Source organism: Mytilus galloprovincialis, chromosome 3 (assembly GCF_965363235.1).
Source record: "Mytilus galloprovincialis chromosome 3, xbMytGall1.hap1.1, whole genome shotgun sequence".
Lineage (NCBI taxonomy): Eukaryota > Metazoa > Mollusca > Bivalvia > Mytilida > Mytilidae > Mytilus > Mytilus galloprovincialis.
The window spans coordinates 89045785-89071033 of NC_134840.1; the positions used below are offsets into that span (position 1 = coordinate 89045785).

At 32.4% G+C, this 25249-nt stretch overlaps 1 protein-coding gene across 1 annotated transcript in view; it reads left to right on the forward strand.

Moving 5' to 3' along the window:
* The window catches only part of LOC143069310 (diphthine--ammonia ligase-like), a 153327-nt gene extending 149774 nt beyond the window's left edge, over positions 1–3553 (forward strand). The window contains exon 17 of the mRNA XM_076243875.1: positions 2243–3553. Coding sequence (XP_076099990.1) covers positions 2243–2337 — 95 coding nt within the window. The 3' untranslated portion in view covers positions 2338–3553. The remainder of the gene's footprint in view (positions 1–2242) is intronic.
* Positions 3554–25249: the final 21696 nt, after the last annotated feature.

Below are 25249 nucleotides of genomic sequence, written 5' to 3' on the forward strand. Positions count from 1 at the left end.
AGGTCTTTTATGGTGCAGTGAATACAAAATTTAAAAAAATTCTCAAAAATTCATTTTCATCTGTATGTAAAATTATTTCATATTTTTCTACACCTGATTCATCCCTCAGTTTGGGAAAGTATGTTCAGTTGATACTGTATTTTTTGTCCAATCACACTGTTTAGATACATTTACCTAAGTAGGGTACACAAAAGAGCAACCTAAATTCTGGAATGCAAATACTACCGTGCCACCTTAACCAAGACATAACAAACTTGAAACCAGTCATGACACCTATGATGCATAGACTTCTTACTTTGGAACATATTACAATAAAGAATACTAGTCTGCACTCATTTCTTATAAAAAAAAATGAAACATTACATCCCTACCCCATCTGGCAGATTTTCACTTTTTTTCATCTTACCATTTTTACTTAAGAAGTGAACAAAACCCAAATATATGATGTTTCAAATCAACACAGAAGTCAAACATGGTGATTTAGGAGGAATTATTGGATTGCCAACTCTGTTTATGGTTAATCTGAGTAAAAGAAACAGTTTAATCACCAAATCATGAAAACTGATATTAAAGTCCATTCCACATTTTACAGCATGCCTTACATTACTTTAAACATTTTCAGATTATGAGGGCAATACAACAAGAGTCTTTAGATTGCAGTTAACTATTATTCCGTAACCTGTTTGACAATACATGTACTAGAATACATCTCTAAGTTGACTGTTTGTCTATTTCTTATGTATGCATTAAGTTAAATTATGTCCCCTTACATAATCAATTTGCATTTATTGTGCTTTTCACTGTCAGAAAATCTTAACAACTAATGGTATTTGCATGGAAAATGAATAAACCATTTAATCTTGCTGATATAGCATCATAAATACATTCTTTGTCAAAAATAATGTCTATTCAATGTACAGAAACCCCTATTTCTATCTCTATTTCATACCAATATGAGAGCTAAATGAATAAGTAAGGACCCCTTAACCACTTACTGGTTCCCCAAAAGCTCCTACTGGTGTCATGTAACATCAGAACTACTAATTAAACCTTAAGAAAGCTAGTATAGCTGTACTTAGGCAGCAACCATTTGATTTTCTGGGGGGGGCTATGGTTTTTTTTTCTGTACAAACTTTTTTTTTCGCCTGCGGCGAAAAACAATCTATTTTTTTCGCGACAAGTCGAAAACAATTTTTTTCTTTCAATTTTAGCATTACATATAGTGGCAGCTGGGGGTGAAACAAACAATTTTTTTTTCTCAGAATCAAAAACAAATTATTTTTTTCTCCAAAAACTGGAAACAAACTTTTTTTTCCAAAAAAAACCATAGCCCCCCCCCCCAGAAAATCAAATGGTTGCTGCCTTATGTTGAACAAAATAAGAAATTATGCAATTTATTTATTTCGGTTAAAATAATAGGATGAACATGCAACCGTAGAATGTCGCGTCTCAAATTTCAGTGGTTGCACATGTGTCAGACACTGCGAAAAGTTAAAGCGAGCATTTATAATTAAAGATGTATTGCAAGTTACATAAAAATAATGAAGTTCTACTTTCTATGAAAATTTTTACATTATTACCTACAGATCAGGCAAAATTTGCTGAATCAGCAATTTTTACTCTCAGGGGTGGAATTTAAGGCTTGTTTTATCACAGTTGCCCTTAATCAACTTTTTATTGATAAACTTACAAATTGCATAGGTAAATAAAGTTCCTTCATTTATTTAGTGTAAAAATATATATCCCCCTTAAGGTGGCACGGTAGTATTTCCTGGCCCATAGGGATAATGATAGCCTTTTTAAAATTTTCACCACTTTCTAACACTGCAAAAAAATCTACATTCACACTTAACTGAAGTACTTTCATTTTACTATTCAGAAATGAATTCGAATATGTATCATGACCGTTTACTTTTTTTGCTATTTTTAGAAACCTACGGCCACTAGTAATTTTAGGTCTTTTATGGTGCAGTGAATACAAAATTTAAAAAAATTCTCAAAAATTCATTTTCATCTGTATGTAAAATTATTTCATATTTTTCTACACCTGATTCATCCCTCAGTTTGGGAAAGTATGTTCAGTTGATACTGTATTTTTTGTCCAATCACACTGTTTAGATACATTTACCTAAGTAGGGTACACAAAAGAGCAACCTAAATTCTGGAATGCAAATACTACCGTGCCACCTTCAATGAACCAACAAACTACCAAAAGTTGTTTCATTATTTTTCTTTTTTGTAGAACTTTCATGCCAGCTGAACAAAGATATTATATTTACAATAGTACCTGTGATAGAATTTTCATCGGAAACAACGTTGTTGGTTGGTTGTCATTGAATTTCAATAATAGCATTTCTTAGATTTAAACATTTACAAGGAATAATTATGAACCAGCCTTGACAGCTGAACAAAGATATTATATTTACAATAGTACCTGTGATAGCATTGTCATCGGAAACAACGTTGTAACGGTTGGTTGTCGTTGAATTTCAATAATAGCATTTCTTAGATTTAAACATTTACAAAGAATAATTGTGAACCTGCCTTGTTACAGCCTTGACAGAATGACGGAAAAGTATAATGGAAAACATGACTTTCTTCTTCATGAAATAATTATATATTATAAGTTAGTCACTACAATCTCACTATACACATCCTTGCTACAATACACAATTTTATCTTTTTCCACAATAAATTATTATCCTTCTGGTAGATTTTTCTGTTCTTATTGTAATCCGTTTTCATATAGTTTTTTTTAAATCTTATGTGAAATAGTTCATTATTGTCATTGTTAAATAATCTAGGTCAATATTTAAGTTTCAGCACAAACAATTTTCTAAAAAGAAAACTCTTCACTTTTATTTGCTATCATCTTTTTTTTTGCTTAGAAATAGCAACCCTTTTCAATTCATAAGTGTCACGTATTTGGCTTTCTATACAGTTATTACAGGTAATAATTCTACGAGGAAATAGATCGAAACAAATGTCTTTATGGTTTAAACTAAATTTCCTAAAAATAAATAAGATGTTATATGATTCCAAATGTGACATCTATCCAACAGATTCCATATGAAAAAAAAAGAAAAAGAAATTGAGACATAACCTGTCACCTGAGAGGTCCTCATCAGTATGTCGTACAGATAGATATATTTTATTTCCAGGCATAATCAGTACATTGATTTTTTAACACACAATTGCAATAGACAATACACAAAAATAAAAATAGAAATACGTTTGAAACATGAAATATAAATTGAGTTAATAATACATGTAGTCATATCAAAACCTGTATGTTTAGTGTTTATTGACCATGCACCAGAAGCAGCATCACATCCATTATAGAAAAAAAACTTTGAGTATAAGTATAAGTGCTCACATAAACCATTTGATCTGTTGATGAAAACATCAACATTGAAGTGCATAATGAGGAGATATTAATTCCTTGTTTTTCGTTGATCATGTGTTGATTATGCTTCTTTTTGTCAGAATCACTGTAAGTATAGTATGAAAATGTTCTGCTGTATTTTGGTATAAATAAATAGTAAAGAATAAATGCCTACTATTTCTTTCAACAAGTCTTTCCTATGCCCGAGTCATTATTTCATTGAAAGGGTTGGAGTAAATGGGTTTTTTTCTAACTGGAATACTGTCAAGGCAGGAGTCCCTCAAGGGTCCATCTTGGGCCCTTTTCTGTTTTTTATTGTTTGTGAATGACATAGTAGATGTGGTTACAAACAAAATAAAACTGTTTGCAGATGATATTTGTCTATATTGTGTTGTACATGATGAGAGATCAGCAGCTGAATCCCTGGGGCAAGATCTAGAATCATTAGATCAATGGGCAGGGGAATGGGGTGTAACCTTCAATGCAGACAAAACCAAATCTATGTACGAGAAAAAGTAATATTAATGTCACATCACTATGCATGAATGATGCACCTCTAGAAAATGTCTCAGAACATAAACATCTTGGTATAACCTTATCATCTAATGTCAAATGGTCTAGGCACATGCATACAGGATATTTTTTCAAAAGCTTTTAAACGTCTTAATATTATGAGATATTTAAAACATAAGATTGATAGACAGTCTCTGGAAAGACTTTATATTGCATTTATAAGGCCTATTTTAGAATATGGGAACATAATTTGGGATAACTGCACACAAGAAGAATCAGATCTAATTGAGTCTGTACAACAAGCTGCTGCCAGAATTGTAACTGGGCTTCGAAAGGGAACTCCTAGGTGGAAATTATATAAGGAATTAGGTTGGGATTCCCTCCAGAATAGACGTCAGAAAAACAAATTATTGTTTCTTCATAAAACTATTTCTGGAGATATTCCTAATTATATTGCTGCTGATATCTTGTCGTATACAAACACTAATGACCAGTATGGTCTGAGAAAAAAAAGGGAATTTAAAACTCCTCAATGTCGAACCACAGCCTATAAAAACAGTTTTATTCCACATACTCTTGAAAAGTGGAATTCACTTGATGGAGAAGATAAAAATATTTTAAGCTTTACAGGATTTTAAAGAAAACTGAATGAAGACATAAGTCCTTGTCCTGTTTTCTTTTCCACTGGTTCACGTAAAGTTAATATAATCCACTGCCAATTAAGAAATGAGGCTAGTGGTCTAAAAGATCATCTCTTCTGTGGTCATTTGTCGGACAGCTCTATATGTGCCTGTGGAGATCCAGTAGAAGATAATTTTCATTTCTTTTATGTTTGTCCATTTTACATTTATCAGAGATATGAGCTCTTTCGAAAAATAAGTAACTTTGATAATGTCAATCTTGATGTCCTACTACAGGGTTGCTCAGACTTAAATATTGATGAAAACACAGAGATATTTACATGTGTACAACAATATATTCATGAAACTGGAAGATTTTTATAATATTATAATATGTGATACTATACTGTTTAGAAATCAGCCTATAACCACAGTGTACCACTCTTTAGTCTTAATTAAAGACAAACCTAACTTTTAACACAAAAAACAACCAATTGTGTTTAGCATCTTTTTGCAAATAAATTTATATATATTTTATTTTATTTTTTGTATTAGTAATTATATTTTAAAAAATCAAGAAATTAATAGTCTTGTAATATTAAAGATGGTACACTAAATTATTTATGTATTGCAAAAAAGGGCCAATCAATTCTTGTTATTCATTTAAATAAAACAACTTTGTTGCATTGAGTTTGTGAATGTGAGTAAAAAATCACTTAATGATCTACTTGATTCCTAACCAACACTTATTAATGTGGTATAAAATTCGACACCACCTTCAGTAGGTCTTGCTTTAACTTTGTTAACATAGTTATTTATATATGAGGGGGGCAAGGGGGGTCCCAATAACAGCAAAACAGCAAATTGATTTGGCTCATAACAGATAACAAGGAATTAAAATGGACAAAAACAGATAATAGTAAATGAAATATTAAAATAATTCGGTCTTTGACAAATCAGTATTTCTTATTACGGATCTAATCCTTTGTAATGCATTCCATTTTCTATGACTTTTCTAGAATGCGTTTAAATTACTACTCTATATATTATAATATTTTTTATACGCTCGTTTACGGAACGTATTATGGTATACTGTTGTCCGTCTGTTGTCAACATGTCGGACATTAACTCAAAAACTCTTTGACCAATTTGCATTAAACTTTGGGAAATTGTTTATATCTATTGACGTGAGCTCCTTTTTTGGTTGTTTTCTTTTATAAATTTTAGATTTTAAGTTTCTGGGTAATGGGGTTTTTATTCAATAAAATTTGTGCTTTTTTCAGTTTTCTGATAATATCTCAAAAATGCTTTCACAAAGCAAGGAATTTTGGTGAATTGTTTATATCTATTAACATGAGGTCACTTTCAATTCTTATAAATTTTTCAGACATTAACACAAAGAATGTTTTCAGCAGTTCTCATGAAACTTTGCTGAAATGTTTATATCTATTGTTGTAAACTCCCTTTCGATTTTTATTAATTTTAGATTTTATGTTATTGAGTTAAAGGATTTTATTCATTAGAAAAAGTTGGTATTTCTAGTTTTCAAAAATAACTCAAAAATGCTTTCAGCAGTTCTCATGAAACGTTGGTGTATTGTTTATATGTATTGATTGAAGCTCCCTTTGTTGCTAAAAAAAAATGACCTAAAAGAGTTTGAATATTCTGACTTTTTCTAAATGACCATTTAATGAGGTGTGTGAATTTTTCTTAATAAGACTATGAGGCAAAGTGGTATATAGGGTAGAAAAATCAAAAGCACCAATTATAAGCATGCAATTTATCAAGTACTTCGAACGAATTTGGCACTCCAAAAGCAATTTATTCCACTATTTTCATGGTCCTTATTTGAACAATTTTTTATCAGCTGAGGTTTTTGATTGTACCAATAAAATTGAGAAAGGAAATGGTGAATATGTCAAAGCGACAACCACCCGACCATAGAGCAAACAACAGCCGAAGGCAACCAATGGGTCTTCAATGTAGCGAGAATTCCCGCACCCGTAGGTGTCCTTCAGCTGGCCTCTAAAATATGCATAATAGTACAGTGATAATGGACGTCATACTAAACTCCGAATTATACACAAGAAACTAAAATTTAAAATCATACAAGACTAACAAAGGCCAGAGGCTCCTGACTTGGGACAGGCGCAAAATTGCGGCGGGGTTAAACATGTTTATGAGATCTCAACCCTCCCCCTATACCCCTAGCCAATGTAGAAAAGTAAAAGAATAACAATACGCACATTAAAATTCAGTTCAAGAGAAGTCCGAGTCTGATGTCAAAAGATGTAACAAAAGAAAATAAATAAAATGACAATAATACATAAATAACAACAGACTACTAGCAGTTAACTGACATGCCAGCTCCAGACCTCAATTAAACTGATTGAAAGATTATGTCTTCATCATATGAATATCAGGTACAATCCCTCCCGTTAGGGGTTTAGTATCATACTATCATAAAATATATGAGAAGAACATAACCCGTGTCATGCCAACAACTGTTTTTTTAGAAATAAATGTGTTTAGTTCCGATGCAAAGACCCTATCAGTGAATCAATGTTAAAGCCAAAATATGCAATCTTTAATGACCTGACAACAGTATCGTAACTATATCCCCTTTTAATAAGTCTATTTAAAGGTTTTGTTAGTTTCTGAGGAGAATACTGACATTTTTGTGCTTTATAAAGAATATTTCCATAAAATTTTGGATGTGAAATACCTGAACGTATAAGATGTCTGCATGTTGAGTTATATTTACGAATTATTTCCTTATACCGGTGATAAAATTTAGTAAATGTTTTGACCAGTTTGTGATATCGAAAACCCTGGTGTAATAATTTTTCAGTAATACATAAATTTCTCTCGCTAAAATCTAATACATTGTTACATACACGAGCGAATCGTACAAGTTGAGATATATAAACACCATAAGATGGTGACAAGGGAACGTCACCATCTAAAAATGGATAATTAACAATAGGAAATGAAAAATCATCTCTTTTATCATAAATTTTTGTATTAAGCTTACAAGTGTACTTGTAAGTAGAATAATAGTTTAGTAGGGAAACAATGGCTTGAAACGAAATAAATCTTTGTTTGTAATGAGTTATGTGCAGCTTCGGACCCAAGTACATGGTTGGAACTTTCATTGTACAATGCATTTGGTTCTGCTTTGAAAAGAATCACAGAGCTAAGTCTAAGTACCATGTTATATAAAAGGTTAAGTGGTTTTTAGGACCTAGTCCTTAATTGAGATCCTTGTCAGATATTCCTGGCCATATGTTTTCCTATTTGTCATATTAAGAATTGTTTTAATTTCATATATGTTCGTACGGGAAACAAGGAACATTAGTCGCATACAAAAAATTAAGATAATTCTAAATACACATTCATAAAAAAAATGGAACTTATTACAAAGGATAATCATAAGATATACTTGAATTGTCCTGGACCTGACACTTCTGAGATGGGTATATGGTAATGGAATCCTTCTCTGAATACGGGACAAACATATTAGTAGTGGTAGACCCCAATGTCCAATGATCTTCAATTTATACCGAATATTGACTGTCAAAAAAAAAATGCTTACATTCCAATTTTCAATAACAGTTAACAGCAAATACATTATCACAATAACAGATAACAAAAAAACTAAAAGCCCAATAACAGCTAACAAAGAATAAGACAATAACAGCTAACAGCAAATATATTTTCAAAATAACAGATAACAAAGAATTAAATTGCCCCATAACAGCATAACAGTTAAACCCCTTGCCCCCCCCCCCCTCATATATGTATACACAATAAAATACTTCAAGAAGTGGGGGAATTGCTTCCCCTGACTCACTGCAACAACGTATGATTATTAACTTATCAGAAAATTATATACTATCATGCATGTTATTCAATCCATCTTGTATGGGAAAGGATTTGTATAGGCACTGCCTTTTGTCCAATCCCTTTGTTTAAATGTACATTTGATATTTAAACAATAAAATATTTTGAATTGAATTGAATCATTTCATTGATGAAGAGCTCGACACATTAAAACGCCATATTTGTCTATTCCTTCATCGAGTGGGCTACTTATCATACTCGTTCGTCCATCTGTCATCATTTAGTCATATTTCATATCTGTTACAATAACGGATCACTTTTCTGTTGACATTTCAACTGGTGTCAACTCAACCAACCTGTTACAGTCTTGTAGCTAAACTAAAGAAGAACAAAGTGTATAATATAACATGTCTGTCGCCTTTAAGGGAGATTATGGCTAAACATAAATCTCGATATTTGGGAGGTATATTACGTCCCCATAGTACCCAAATTGCACCAAGTACCCAAATTGCAACTATTCAACAAAACTACTGTGGAAATCTTACAAGTTAAAACTTTTCTTTGAGTCTAAACCCTTGGTATTTTTATGATTTGATACAAGGCGCCTTGAGGTAGCACTCCACAGTTAAAAATGATAATATCATCTCCTATTCATGGATTTCTAATACATTAACCTAACTGTTTGTGTTGTACATGTGCATATATATGTAATCAGTATATTCCATAGATTTGATTTTCAAAAGTTAAAAGAGTGAAAATTAATTCCTTTTATGTGTATCCATGGCAACATTCTGCATTTATTTACCATAAAATATTGCAAAAAGGGGGGAGGATATGTCACATATCCCCCCAAAATTTGGATCAAACTAGAATTTCAATGCCTTTGAGTGATACCTTTTTAGAAACTGTTTTCATAAATCTTCCTAATGATCAAATAAAAAATGGGTGTCTTTCGCCTCATTTTTTCGTAAAATCCAATCGCAAAGTTCGTGCGATAAAAAGTTGAAAAAAAACATTTCAATAATTGACAGACCAATGTATGGTAGGGACATGCAAATACGGACTGTCATACAGAAAACAGCCTATATTACATACATTACATAATCTTGATGTTCATATAAACCCAATACAAAGACTATTTTAATACTCAGCTATCCAAAAATGAATTGTATTGCACACTAGCTCTAATATTTGAAAAATCCACAGGGGCCAAAATGCCAAACTACACACCTAACTGTGGAGTGCTACCTTAAGGTGAAATTTTCCCCCTCCTGCCTCAATTTTTATTATATTTTCTGTGTTCTTCTAGCTGTTGCGATGAAAATGGTACCTTAGTTTTTAAAATTGGTTCAGTAATAAAGATTTTATGAAGGTTAGCAGTTGATGTTGAAACGCGACAAAATGTGATTTAAAAATAAATGCTGGATCATAGTGAAAAACTTCAAGTCTGTCTCATTTTTGGGGTAAATTTCTAAAACTTTTCTCATTATCTTATTTAAAATCATAAAATTACATTAAAAGAGGACAAATTGTACAATTTTTAGGTATTTGAAAGCACTTATAGGTCAATTTTGCTGGAAATAGCATACCTAACCTTGGTTTAGAACTTCTCAAGCAGGGTATAAATTTCTAGCAGTACTGGCATCATTAAATTTAATTAATGTCAAATTATAATATAAAATCCTGCTAAAAATGTTTATTTGACTTATTCGCATTCAAAAATATAAAGCGATACATTCTGAGGATATGATATAAAGCACAATCTTTGGTTACAATGGCGAAGCTAATGGAGTACAAATTTAAGACCGCAACATGTGTAAGTGTCAAAATGTGTATATTTGGTTGCTAAGGACAGTAAACAATAAAATAAACATAAATTGCATACCTAGCAGATTTTTTACCTTCAGAACTAAAACAAGAACATAAAAGACTAAAGATTTGTGGTAAATTTTATCTTAAAAAGTGCATTTCTGTGCTTTCTGGTGTGCCATAAGGTGAAATTTTTCCCCTCCTGCCTCAATTTTTATTATATTTTTCTGTGTTCTTCTAGCTGTTGCGATGAAAATGGTACCTTAGTTTTTAAAATTGGTTCAGTAATAAAGATTTTATGAAGGTTAGCAGTTGATGTTGAAACGCGACAAAAAGTGATTTAAAAATAAATGCTGGATCATAGTGAAAAACTTCAAGTCTGTCTCATTTTTAGGGTAAATTTCTAAAACTTTTCTCAATATCTTATTTAAAATCATAACATTACATTAAAAGAGGACAAATTGTACAATTTTTTAGGTATTTGAAAGCACTTATAGGTCAATTTTGCTGTAAATAGCATACCTAACCTTGGTTTAGAACTTCTCAAGCAGGGTATAAATTTCTAGCAGTACTGGCATCATTAAATTTAATTAATGTCAAATTATAATATAAAATCCTGCTAAAAATGTTTATTTGACTTATTCGCATTCAAAAATATAAAGCGATACATTCTGAGGATATGATATAAAGCGCAATCTTTGGTTACAATGGCGAAGCTAATGGAGTACAAATTTAAGACCGCAACATTAATTACACTTTATAAGTTGACATTCCTATGACACAACTTCTATCCCTTGTCTTTATGTATTAGACTATTGAATGTTCTATGGCTATAATAGATAATGGAAGAATATCCTATTGGTATAGAAGGTGTAACACCACTAATTCGGGCCTGGCCAGATATCTTGTGTAATGCAATTCTCCCTAAATTCACGAGAAGTTCGGTTACAATACGATCGATTGGCATATTGCAAACAGTGTTCTCCCGTTATCAGAGGATTATACTCATTTGGGTATTGAACTAAACTATAAATTTAAATCGGCAGAAAGGACCTCTAACGCATGTTGAAGAGGCAAAAACTCGTTTTTCGCTCTTAACGGTGTATGTCTCAAGCCAGCAAATTCATGCGTTCTACTTAAACTGTATAAATCTATTGTGTTACCTACTGTACTGTATGGTTGTGAAATGTGGACTAATTTAAAGTCAAACGATATAGCAACGTTGAATTGTTTTCGCGGCACTTTATAGTCAAACGTATTTTAGACTTGAGAACTTCAACTAGGTCGGATATGTGTCAAAGTATACTAGGATTGCATCCCATTACTTCAACTATAGAGATAAATAAGTTATACTTCTTACAAAAACTTTGTAGCCTTAATGGTAAATTCCTGACGAAAAAAAACTATTTCTTGTGCGCCTGTACTCTTATTTTATTGACACCGAACGTAAACATTATGGGTTCATTCAAGAAATTATGGATATCTTATATAAATATTATCTTCATGAATATGTGATTATCTTTATGCGAGATGGAGATTTCCCTACAAAACAATCTTGGAAAATTATAGTAAATAGTACGGTAGACAAAGTACAAACTGATGAATGGACTCGTCGAATACAGAGTGACAATAACTTTTCTCGTTTTAGAAATATTCCCCTCTCGGTCAAAGTCCCTGATTTCTGGAAATGCGCTAGATCATCAAGAGAAATCATAAACGCATACTTCATAACAAAATTACTAACTGACATCCCTAATAACACGGGAAGCACTTGTGAGCTATGCGACAGACCATTTCTAGATGTGTACGTACATGCGTGTTGTAGTTGTTGTGGTACTCAATCAATCAGAGATGCATGGTGGGATTACATTATTGAAAGGTTTCCATTGCAATTATTTGTCGAACTGTATTCATACGATGATGAACAGCTATACTGCATTCTTTTGGGCAAGCACATAACAACAGTAAATATCGACACTGACAGTTTTCTTAGTTTGTGCCACGTACACGTTGCACTCTGTGTTGCTGAGTATAGCAGAGTAACGAGAAGGATAATACAGTAGCGTGCTAAGTACACGAACTGTCGTTAGTGAGAACAATTGTCTTAAAATGGTCTTTTGGTAATATGCTATAGTTATTGTAAATAGTGTAATATTGTCGAGCCTGCAGCTTTTGTTGCAGAAAGCTCGACATAGGGATAGTGATCCGGCGGCGGCAGCTACGGCGGCGGTGTTAGCTCAGTTCTTAAAAGCTTTATACATGTATTTTAGAAGGTGGAAGACCTGGATGCTTCATGTTACGAAGTTTCCGTCAGTCACATGTCCAATGTCCTTGACTTCATTTTCATGGTTCAGTGACCACTTGAAAAAAAAGTTCAATTTTTTTGTAATGTTGAATTCTCTCTTATTATAAGTAATAGGATAACTATATTTGGTATGTGCATACCTTGCAAGGTGCTCATTCCCGTCAGACAGTTTTAACTTGACCTCGACCTCATTTCATGGATCAGTGAACAAGGTTAAGTTTTGGTGGTCAAATCCATATCTCAGATACTATTAGCAATAGGGCTAGTATATTCGGTGTATGGAAGGACTGTAAGGTGTACATGTCCAACTGGCAGGTGTCATCTGACCGTGACCTCATTTTCATGGTTCAATGGTTATAGTTAAATTTTTGTGTTTTGGTCTGTTTTTCTCATACTATATGCAATAGGTCTACTATATTTGTTGTATGGAATGATTGTAAAGTGTACATGTCAAGCGGGCAGATGTCATGTGACCTTGACCTCATTTTCATGGTTCAGTGGTCAAAGTTAAGTTTTTGAGTTTTGGTCTTTTTATCTAATACTATATGCCATAGGTCAACTTTATTTGGTGTATGGAAATATTTTATGATCTTTATGTCAGTCGCGCAGGTTTTATTTGACCGTGACCTCATTTTCACGGTTCATTGCACAGTGTTAAGTTTTTGTGTTTTGGTCTATTTTTCTTAACCTATAAGTAATGTGTCAACTATATATGTTGTATAGAAGCATTGTTAGCTGTACATGTCTGCCTGGCATGATTCATCTGACCTTGACCTCATTTTCAAGGTTCATTGGTCTTTGTTTAGTTATCTTGGTTAATGTTAAGTTTATGTGACAGTTGTAATAAAGCTTAGCTTTATACTTAGGACTATCAACATAATATCAATGATTAGTATAGAAGGCGAGACATTTCAGCGTGTGCACTCTTGTTGTAATATTGTATTGTGTTGCCTGTTTTGTAAACTTTTGTAATTTAATTTGTTAACATATATGTTGTTCATTGAATCTCTTGATAGAGGAAATAAAGAAATGAATGAATGAATGAATCTAGTTATATCAGGTAATTGGTGGATGTCATATTGCTATTATAACAGGTTCTTGTTGAATATTTTATAGCTACAATTGGTATCTGATGAATATTCTTTTGGTATAGAAGGTTCTTATTGAATGTCCTACAGTTATAACAGATAATTATTGAATATCCTATTGGGATAGTTAGTTCTTGTTGAATGTTCTTCAGATATAGCAGGTACTTGTTGGATGTCCTATAGTTATAGCATGTACTTGTTGAATGTTCTATAGCTATAATAGGTAATTGATTAATATCCTATTGGTATAGAAGGTTCTTGTTGAATGTCCTTCAGTTATAAAGGGTACTTGTTGAATGACCTACAGTTATAGAAGGTACTTGTTGAATGTCATATAGTTATGGAGGTACTTGTTGAATGTCCTACAGTTATAGTAGGTTCTTGTTGAATGTCCTTCAGTAAACGCAGGTACTTGTTGAATGTCTTTCAGTTATAGTAGTAGGTCCTTTTTGAATGTCCTATTGGTTTAGCAGGTACTTGTTGAATATTCTATAGCTATAGCAGGTACTTGTTGAATATTCTTTTGGTAAAGAAGGTTCTTGTTGAATGTCATACAGTATATAAGGTTCTTGTTGAATGTTGTAGGTACTTATTGAATGTCATCTAGTTATATCAGGTATATGTTGAATGTCCTAAAGTTATATCAGGTATTTGTTGAATGTCCTACAGATATAGCAGAGTCTTGTTGAATATCCTATATTTATAGCAGGTACTTGTTGAATATTCTATAGCTATAGCAGGTACTTGTTGAATATTCTTTTGGTAAAGAAGGTTCTTGTTGAATGCCATACAGTATATAAGGTTCTTGTTGAATGTTGTAGGTACTTATTGAATGTCATCTAGTTATATCAGGTATATGTTGAATGTCCTAAAGTTATATCAGGTATTTGTTGAATGTCCTACAGATATAGCAGAGTCTTGTTGAATATCCTATATTTATAGCAGGTACTTGTTGAATATTCTATAGCTATAAAAGGTATCTGATGAGTATCCTTTTGGTATAGAAGGTTCTTTTTGAATGTCCTACAGTTATAGAGGGTATTAAGTGTATGTCCTATAGTTATAGCAGGTACTTGTATAATATCCTATTGGTATAGTAGTCTCTTCTTGAATGTCCTATAGTTATAATAGTACGTACTTGTTGAATGTCCTATAGTTATAGCATGTATTTGTAGAATGTTCTATAGCTATTATAGGTAATTGATAAATATCCTATTGGTATAGAAGGTTCTTGTCGAATGTCCTTCAGTTAATGAGGGTACTTGTTGGATGTCCTATAAATATACTAGTAGGTACTTCTTGAATGTCCTACAGTTATAGTAATAGGTACTTGTTGAATGTCATCTAGTTATATCAGGTAATTAGGGGGGCAAGGGGGGTTCCAATAACAGCAAAACAGTAAATTGATTTGGCTTAAAACAGATAACAAGGAATTGAAAAGGGACAATAACAGATAACAGTAAATGAAATCTTTAAATCAGTCCGGTCCAGGACCAATACAGTAGATCTTATTATATAACTGGTTGTATGGACTTAGCTAGGCCTTAACAGAGACATATACCATACACAATATTGAGAGCAGTATAAGTTAAATCCTCTTGACTATGTGAATTGTTACTTTTGGTGGTCAAGTGCTCTGAAAGTGATATACATTTTAATTATGATCCTCATCAGGTAGCCTTGGCTATATGTTTTCCTTTTTGTTATTTTAATAATTGATTTGAAGTAAATATACATGTACGCATAGGGGGTACAATGAACATTATCCCCATCAGAGACATATTATATGTCTCTGTATAATATGTCTCTGTTCCCATGTATACGTAAAATTCAAATTCGAACAATTCTTAATATCACAAAAACGGAAAACATATGGCTATGGGGTATGGATACCTTATGGGGATAGGCCTATGCCCATACGACCTTAACAGAAACACCTTTTATTTATATTGTGTACAAGTTTTTATTTTGTACAAATTATGGTTTGTACCCCAAAAAAAATGTACGAATTATAATTTGTATTTTAACTTTGTACAAATTGTAATTTTTACCAAAAAAATCGATATACAAATTACAATTTGTATAAATTTCTACTTAAATTCACTTAAAACTGATCAAAACTACTATTTTGTGTTTTTGTTAAAGGAATCTTTAAAAATCAAGGGCATTGATAAATACATTTTTGTGGTATTCTTTTTTTCTATTTAAAAAAAAATGAAGCCAGTGACACCTTATATTAATTTGATATTTAGAACATTTTTTTTCTTCTGAAAAGCAATTTTCTCATATGGATTTTGTCATAAACAAATAAATAAATGCACACTATAGAATTTTTATTCAATGACCACATAATTAACCTTAGTTATAAAATACAAAAATACCCAGATGGACACAGGAAATGGATTGATATATGTGTTGTGTACTAGATGTAAGTTTGTACAAGATGTAAGTTTGTACAAGATGTAAGTTTGTACAACATGTAAGTTTGTACAAATTATAATTTGTAAAGGGGTTTTGTACGAGTTTTAAGTTTTTTGATACATACCTTCTGGCACCATGTGATAAAATCCTATTTTCTAAAATGTATCAGTTTAATGTCTTAAATTCAAATTTATATACTTCAACCTAACATTTAGTGCTATTCTAAGTGTCCTCTAACTTGAAATGATGATACCTCAATAGTTTAAATTCTAATTTTATTTTTCTCCTCTTACCAAAATCATATCTATAAAAAGTCTGTTTGTGTTCTTATAATGTTTGTGTATCAATGCTCAGTATTAGACTGTATCGTGAAGTTGTGGAAATATGACAGAAATATTGGAAATAAGAGACTGTGTGCTTGCATCATGAATTTGTGCTAAGCGATTCATAAAACACTGATAACTTGTACAAAAAATTCTGTACAAATTATAATTTGTACAACATTACAACTTTGTACACATCATATGCATACAATAAATAGAAATTGGCTCAAGGGACTATTCTGATAGCAGAATAGAAATTGGCCCGAGTGACAATTTGGATGACACCAAGTGAAACACCAATCATGCATCTTATGTGAAATTATTGAATATGGAGAATTTGGGTACCGCATCAGAACAACTTGGATTTTTGAAAGGCTATTTGTCGAGAAATTAAATTGAAGTTGTTAAAAACACGATTTGCAGCAACAGTTACTGAGCTTCAACTTTGACTATGTGAAGCCGTAAAAAACTTTTAAAAAATTGGTAGTCAGGGTTCTCTTTCATGTAAAAATTAAAAAAAAGGAGTAGCACAACTAAATGTGAATGCTAAAAGCAAACGATATTGTGTAATTCCCAAAGTCAATATTTCACTCACGTGCTCAAACAAATGATACATAACTATTTTGTATTTTGTAAATAAGTATAAAGGAGATGTGATTTGATTATCATTGAGACAACTGTCCAAAAGAGACCAAAAGACAATGAAATTAACAACTATAGCTCATCATACCGACTTCGACTATGAGCAAACCCATACCATCAGATATAAAAGGCCTTAAAATGACATACAAAAAAAATCAAACGAGAAAACTTAAAGCCTAATTCACCTACAAAATAATGAACGAAAAACTTAGCAACAAATAACAACCACTGACAGGCACATACAGAGTGTGCCGGGGTTAAATATGTAAGTTGGCGCCCAACCCCCCCCCCCCCCCCCCCCCCCTTACCTTGAACAGTGGTGTAACAGTACAACATAAGTTTTAGTATGTGGCTATTGAATTCAAATTCTATAAGGTGTACCAATGCTTTATTTTATTATAACAAAATCCATACAATAAGATTTGTAAAACTTATAAGTGAATTTTAGTCAAATTTTGTACAAACTGTTATTTGTACAATTATAATTTGTACAAAAAATGTCTTCAAAGTCAAAATACAAATTATAACTTATAAAAAAAATGTGTACAAAGTCAAAACACAAACTATAATGTGTACTAATTTTTTGTACAATTGTACAATTATACATCTAAAAACATGTTCACAGACAATGGAATTTATTACAAAGAATTATAATAATGTATACTGGAATGGTCTAGGACCCGGTGATTCAAATATGTTTGATGTTGCTTTATTGTTACATAGTTTTGTCTTTTTGTTATAAAATCCTATACTAAATCATTGAATATCCTACCTATAAAAGTAGCAAATAATCTTTTTGATTCTTTAGTAAAACCAATTATGACCTATAATTCAGAAGTAACATATTTGGATACATATATTTCTTTTCATACAGCCAAAAACAGAGCCTTATCTTCAGGAAAACAAATTAATCAACTTGATTTTACAGACAAAACCCCTATTGAAAATATGCATCTTAAATTTTGTAAATCTACTCTAGGAATAAGAAAAAATGCATCCAATTTAGGAGCAAGAGTTAAATTAGGGAGATTGCCTATATAATGTTTTATAAACACAAACCCTTTTATATTTAGCTAGACTTTATAATAATAATATTAATCCATTGATAAAGGAAGCTTTTTCTCTAGCACAGTCTCTAGATTTGACAGGAGCTTATTCATGGTATACATATGCCAAAAATGTTGTTGAAGAGACTAATGTTGACCTTAATATTCTTTCTACTTGTAAGGACATAAAAGATGTGAATAAAATAAAAAACGATATAAAGTTAAAAATGAAAAATAGATATAAAGATTTACTTCAAACTAAATTTGAAAACATTGATGATAAAAGTAAATTTTATCTTTATAAAAAACTTTAAAAAGATTACAAACTAGAATCTTATCTAAATACATCTAATTTTTAGATAAGGAGATTAATTACTAAATTTAGAATAAGTGATCACTCCCTCTTGGTTGAAAGGGGGAGATATTTTAAAATCCCAAGAGAGGAACGACTTTGCCATAAATGTAAAATACTAGAGGATGAGAAACATTTTTTACTCTATTGTTATTATAATAAAACTCTAAGAAATAACTTTTTTCAACACATATGTACTGAAAATAATAACTTTAATAATTTAACTGAAGAAGAAAAAAATCATTATTTTAGTAAATCCATCAACGCCTCTACAAACAAATAAGTTGGGATCCTTCTTGAAAAAGTCATTAGAACTGAGGGCAGGGGACTCTTAACAGCTTGTTTGTTGTTATAAATTTGGATGCTGTTTTTATTGTGTATGTTTGTTATGTATGTATATATATGTTTATTGTGTTCATTGTGTTAATATATGTTCGTCACAAACTGTAAAGTTTATACGACAATAAAATATTTGATTTGATTTGATTTGATTTGATTCGTTATATATAGATTTGTCTGTTTAAACTGTTTTTACTACTTACGGGTTTTTTTTCAACCTGCACAGTACGTCTGAAGGCAGTCATCTATAGACTGATTAAAGTAGACATGTCAAGTTTAAATAGGGAAACAAGTGTGGACACAGTGTGGATAGAATTGTTGAATGTTTGCCTGTGTTTTCTGACAAAAAAAAGTTCTCTCCTTTATTCCCCATTATACTGTTCTATGTTAAACTGTGTAGCACGACAGTCTACCTGTACAAAACACTAACACTTATTAGTGGTTTTTTTTTTTTCTCTAATAGTAAGTTTTAATGTTTAATATAAAAAAGATGTGGTATGATTGCCAATGAGACAACTCTCCACAAGGGACCAAAATGACACAGAAATTAACAACTATAGGTCACTGTACGGCCTTAAACAATGATCACCGTCCATACCGCATAGTCAGCTATAGAGGAGATACTATACATTACCAAATGATTCTGATAAAATAACTTAATTTGAATAGCAGTTAAAACATAAAATTAGGAGAGTAACACATTGGGTGCATTTCAGCATAATTTGATTTAAGTTTGCGAGGTGGTATCTGATGGTATCTGTAAATCTACATGCATGTATTGTTTAAGAATCTTCCCAGTAATACTAATAAAAAAATTGTGTAAATGTCGAAATTGATTCTTGAAAAGATATCCCATGACAATAAACAAGATATGGCAGACACCAATACAGATCCTCAAAACTTCTACAATAGTCAATTGATAATAAATTACATTGAATAAATGCTATTTCAATAATTCCTTGTGCATACAGTTTTAATCATCTTACCTTACAGATCATGTGCAGATGTGAGTTGTCTGTCAATTTTTTTTATTTCACTAAGGTTACATTTGAATACATGTAATAATGAACTAACCTTAAAGAAACGTACTTTACTAATACACTTATATTACAAAAAAAGCTCAATACAGTAATATTATATATCAAGAGAGTTAATTGGTGCACGCACCAAATGTTTGGGCCGGAAATATGGATTTTTTTTTGTGTATAAAAATGCAAATATTATATAAAAAAATCTGTATATTGAGTTGACTTTAATCCTCAATTACCAGAACTGGTCCAATCACATCCCTTATGATAATGCTGTAGAATATAACTTCATTGTGCAGTTGATGAAATCGAATATCTTTGAAGTGCAGCTGATGAAATTGAATATCATCTAATTCATTTTCAAGACTTGATTTTGAAACACTTGACTATCAAAGTTGCATCTACTAACAGAATGCCTGTATTCATCATCTCAGATATACGCAGTTTTTCAACTCATTTACTCATCAATGCATTTATGTCAAGATGATACAATTTTAGGATCCTCGATTCTGACTATTACAGACGCATCTACTGCCAAAATATTTTTTCTGCACGAGGTGTATCTCAGATATGGACTCTAACGCAAACTTTAAGCAATCAGCTCATATGTGAAATATAGGTCAAGATACCCTTATTTTTATCAGGACCCCTTGGTTATTCAAGACGCATCTATGAACAAAATCTCATGAACTATGACTTATACTTCAACAGATGAATGGAGAGCCGTGGTGAAGTGGTTAGTGCATTGGACTACTTACTCAAAGGTTCCTGGTCCGATCACCGTTCCGGGGAGAATAATTCAGGGACTGAATGTTTGGCTCTCCCTTGACACCATTTTATCTTCCTCAGAGAAAACGAATCGCTGTAAAAGAAATTGGGGAATTTGGGTTATTGGGGATATTCATATGATGAAGACATACTCTTTCTATCAGTTTAATTGAGGTCTGCAGCTGGCATGTCAGTATCTGCTAGTAGTATGTTGTCATGTATTTATATAAAAAAGAAGATTTGATATGATTACCAATGAGACAACTGTCCACAAGAGACCAAAATGACACAGACAATAACAGCTATAGGTCACCATACGGCCTTCAACAATGAGCAAAGCCCATACCGCATAGTAAGCTATAAAAAGCCCCGATATGACAATGTAAAACAATTCAAACGAGAAAACTAACGGCCTGATTTATATAAAAAATTAACGAAAAACAAATATGTAACACATAAACAAACGACAACCACTGAATTACAGGCTCCTGACTTGGGCAGGCACATAAATAAATAGTGTGGCTGGGTTAAACATGTTAAACAACGGGATCCCAACCCTCCCCCTAACCTGGGACAGTGGTATAACACTGAGTACAACATAAGAACGAACTATAAAAATCAGTTGAAAAAGGCTTAACTCATCAGATGGACAAAAATACAAGTGGACGTAGCAGGGTACTTGTACATCCCGACAACAAAAAGACAGTAGGAACAGATCTGAGAGTACTCTCAGTTATCTGACAACTAGTTCAAATCCACTAACAACTAATAAAAAAATAATGCATTTAAGACTAAACTATTAATCCGTACACATCCAACATCTAATGGATTTAGTGTAAAGACGTCATAAGCAGTCAGAGAAAAACATGACCTTGTGCTATGCCAAGTTACAGGTATCGACAGATTGTAGATCCATGAATGTGTATATGTATATAACATACCAGTAATATTTAGTTTGCTTTTAAATTACTGATAACAAAATCAATATTTATACCAATAAAAACAATATTCAATGATCTTATTATGTATTATTGTCATTTTGTTTATTTTCGTTTGTTACTTTTTCTGACATCGGACTCGGACTTCTCTTAAACCGAGTTTTACTGTGCGAACTGTTATGCGGTTTTTTTTCTACATTGGCTAGAGGGGGGGGGGGGTGATATCAAAAACATGTTTTACCCCGCTGCATATTTTGCGCCTGTCCCAAGTCAGGAGCATCTGGTCTTTGTTAGTCATGTATGATTTCGGAGTTAAAAATGACGTCCATTATCACTGAACTATAGTATGCATATTTGGTTAGGAGCCAGCTGAAAGACGCCTCCGGGTACGAGAGTTTCTCGCTGCATTGAAGACCCAGTTGTGGCCTTCGGCAGTTGTGTGCTCTATGGTCGGGTTGTTGTCTCTTTGACACATTCTCCATTTCCATTTTCAATTTCATTTAAGATTCTCAAATGTCAAATTTCCTGTCGAAACAGGTAGATGGGTTGGTACACCCATGGAGAACAGGATTTGTCATTTGTGTAACTAGAATGAAATAGGTAACGAATATCACTACTCTTTTTTATAATGTAACCATGTTAAAGTAACACATGTGAGAACAATGTGTTCCAACATAATTATTATACACGTTATCCGTCTGTATATAAAATGTATGGACTATTCTCATTATGAAATATAAAGGTGTTAAGGTATATAGATATATTTTTAAGGAATGTAGAAAAATATTTTAAGTAGCTTTATCGCTATTTTGTGCATTTTTCCTTTAATTTTTTTTGGTGATAATTTTCATATCATGCTACTCGCTTGAGATGGAAAATTATCGCTAGAAACTAAGCAAGCACGTGGCGTTGCTAACGAAATTGACATGAAAATAGCGATAAAAAGATTATCATTGTTCATCTCAACTCGATTGCCTTTCTAGCTTTCGCCGTTCCGGTGTCCTATAGCCATTCTTCCCCCATGCCAATTTTTCCGGGGGGAAAAACTGGATCGATCCAATTATTCCCCCCCCCGGAAAAATTGGCATGATCCAACTTTTCCCCCTCATTGTTATGGGGGGAAAACCAGGATCAAGCCAATTTTTCCCACTTATAGCACGAGAAGCTAATGTTTCCCCCGTGAATTATAACGTCGCCGACGTCAGTTCCAAATTTTTATCTAAAAAGAAAATATGACAGCAACATCTTATTTTTAATATTTTAGCGATACGAAACCTTCATTGTATTAATATATACATGTGTTATATATACATGTTTATATTGTATTGTTGTCTGTTTGGTATTAAATTAATAATTAACCAATATTAACCAACAACATAATTGTACTACATGCTCCTGGCTTCGGAATGGCACATAAAGAAGGTGGCGGCTTTAAACATCCCCCCTCCCAATAATCCAGCTTTGGACAGCACACCATAAGAAAAAAATGTTAAATATCAGTTGCAATTGGCTTCACAAAAAATGTTGGTATGGTGCACAATAATCACTTAGCACCGGAATAAGAGTACTCTCAGTTACTGAAAGCTATTTCAAAACCCATTACAACTAATAACAATCATGTTCTCCAAGACTGGTTGTTGTTTAATAACGAATTTACTACTAACGATTTGTTTTGTATGAGATATTGCTACATTACATATAAAAAAAAAGCATGCAGAGACAGGCATTAACTGCGAAACCAAGTATATTTACTATTTATTTAGTATGGTTTTTCAACCCGAGATAGATAAGAATATCTTATTTTTAAGCTTTACTTGTCATACTAGCCTGTTGTCAGAAAAACTAAACCTGCAAAGTAACTTGTTGTGGCAATGCATATTAAAAATGTTGTCTTAGCTTATGATAAATCCCAACGAAAATTTTTTGGCATTTCAAAGCATAAGGGTATTAGTAAGGAGTATACACCTATAGTAAGTTTTCAAGTCAAAAGAATGCATGTTAATCTCAGCATAATAAAGATTTGGAATATCAGACAAAATAACACAACAAAATGCAATTACAGACGGACTGATGAACACGAAGGCAGACGATGGACACATTGACATAGTATAATATGGTAGACATATAGACCGACTGGTAGACATGTATAGACAGACTAGTGGGCACATACACAGACTTGTATAGTAGGCAGATTAATGGATACGTAAACTGACTGGTAAACTTGTAGATAGACTTTTGAACACGGAGACAGAGTGGTGGACATGTAGACAGAATAGTAGAAACAAAGACGGACTGGTGAATATAAAGACTATTGAAAATGCATACAGACTGGTGGACACATAGACAGAAAGATGAAAATGTAGACGGACTAGTGGACCAAAGACAGACTTGTGGAAACATATCCAGACTTTTGAGAATGTAGACAGACTATTATAAAAGACTGGTGGAAATAAAAACAAACGAGTTGACACATAGACAGAATGATGAACATGTTTAGACAGACTTGTGTTAATGTAAATTGACAAAAAAATATTTGTCAGCGTAAAAATATAATTCTAACTCTGTTGGGTTTAATGTTCAAACTTGTATAAATATAATTCTAACTCTGTTGGATTTAATTTTCAAACTTGTATAAATATAGTGAAATCTATATTATGGGGGAAAGATTGGCATGGGGGAAAAGTGACTATATGCATACGTATTGCCAAATTTCCGCGGGGGAAGAATGGCAATGATCCAAAATTTCCCCGGGGGAAAGATTGGCTCATGCCAGTTTTTCTCCCGGGGGAAAAACTGGCATGGGGGAAGAATGGCTATATAACACCGGCTCAAGCGAGAAAATCAATCTCGTTGAGATGATCAACTATAGTCTATAAGTATTGCTCATAATAAATTTAATGACACGCATTTATATATTGTAGCTGCCATTTCCATTTGAATATATGTACTGAATTCCTCTTGTAATACTGTATGTGTCTGAGAGTTTACGATAAATAATTTGAACTATAAAGATTTTTGCACATCATAATGGACGTCAAGTTGGTTACTTATTCCCTATTCCCTATTCGTTACCTATTCCCTATTCCCTATTCGTTACCTATTCATTACTTATTCCCTATTCCTTATTCGTTACTTATTCGATTTTTAACATCCTTCCCCCTTTTTAATTGTTTATACTCTGATATCTGGTAATAGTTCTAAATTTGTTTAGGTAAAATTATCTTTTTATGACATATATATTTATACGTGTTTGTGCTCAACCGATCCTTTTACTTTATGTTCGATACTCATTTGTTCCTTATTTGATTTTTATACGTTCTACCTTTTAACTGTTTTATGTCCGTATGTTTGAAGATGGATCTTGGTTCGAAGAGATGAAATCACCGTGTTAGCGCTTGCATATAAAAAAAGATGTGGTATGATTGCCAATGAGACAACACCCCACAATAGGTAAAATGACACAGAAACTATCAACTATAGGTCAATGTACGGCCTTCAACAACGAGCATAGCCCAAACCGCGTAGTCACCTATAAAAGGCCCAGACATGACAATTTCAAACAATTCAAACAACAAAACTAACGGCCGTATTTCATATACAAAAAAATAAACGGAAAACAAATATGTAACACAAAAACAAACGATAACTACTTAATTTCAGGCTCTTGTCTAGGGACAGGCACATACTAACATAATGTGGTGGGGTTAAACATGTTAGCAGGGTGTACATCGTTTCAGAGCATGCTATTACTTTGTTTAATTCGTTCCATCACTCGCTTATAATTCGCTTATAATACATGTATCATACGTTGCACCTTTTAAAACATGAT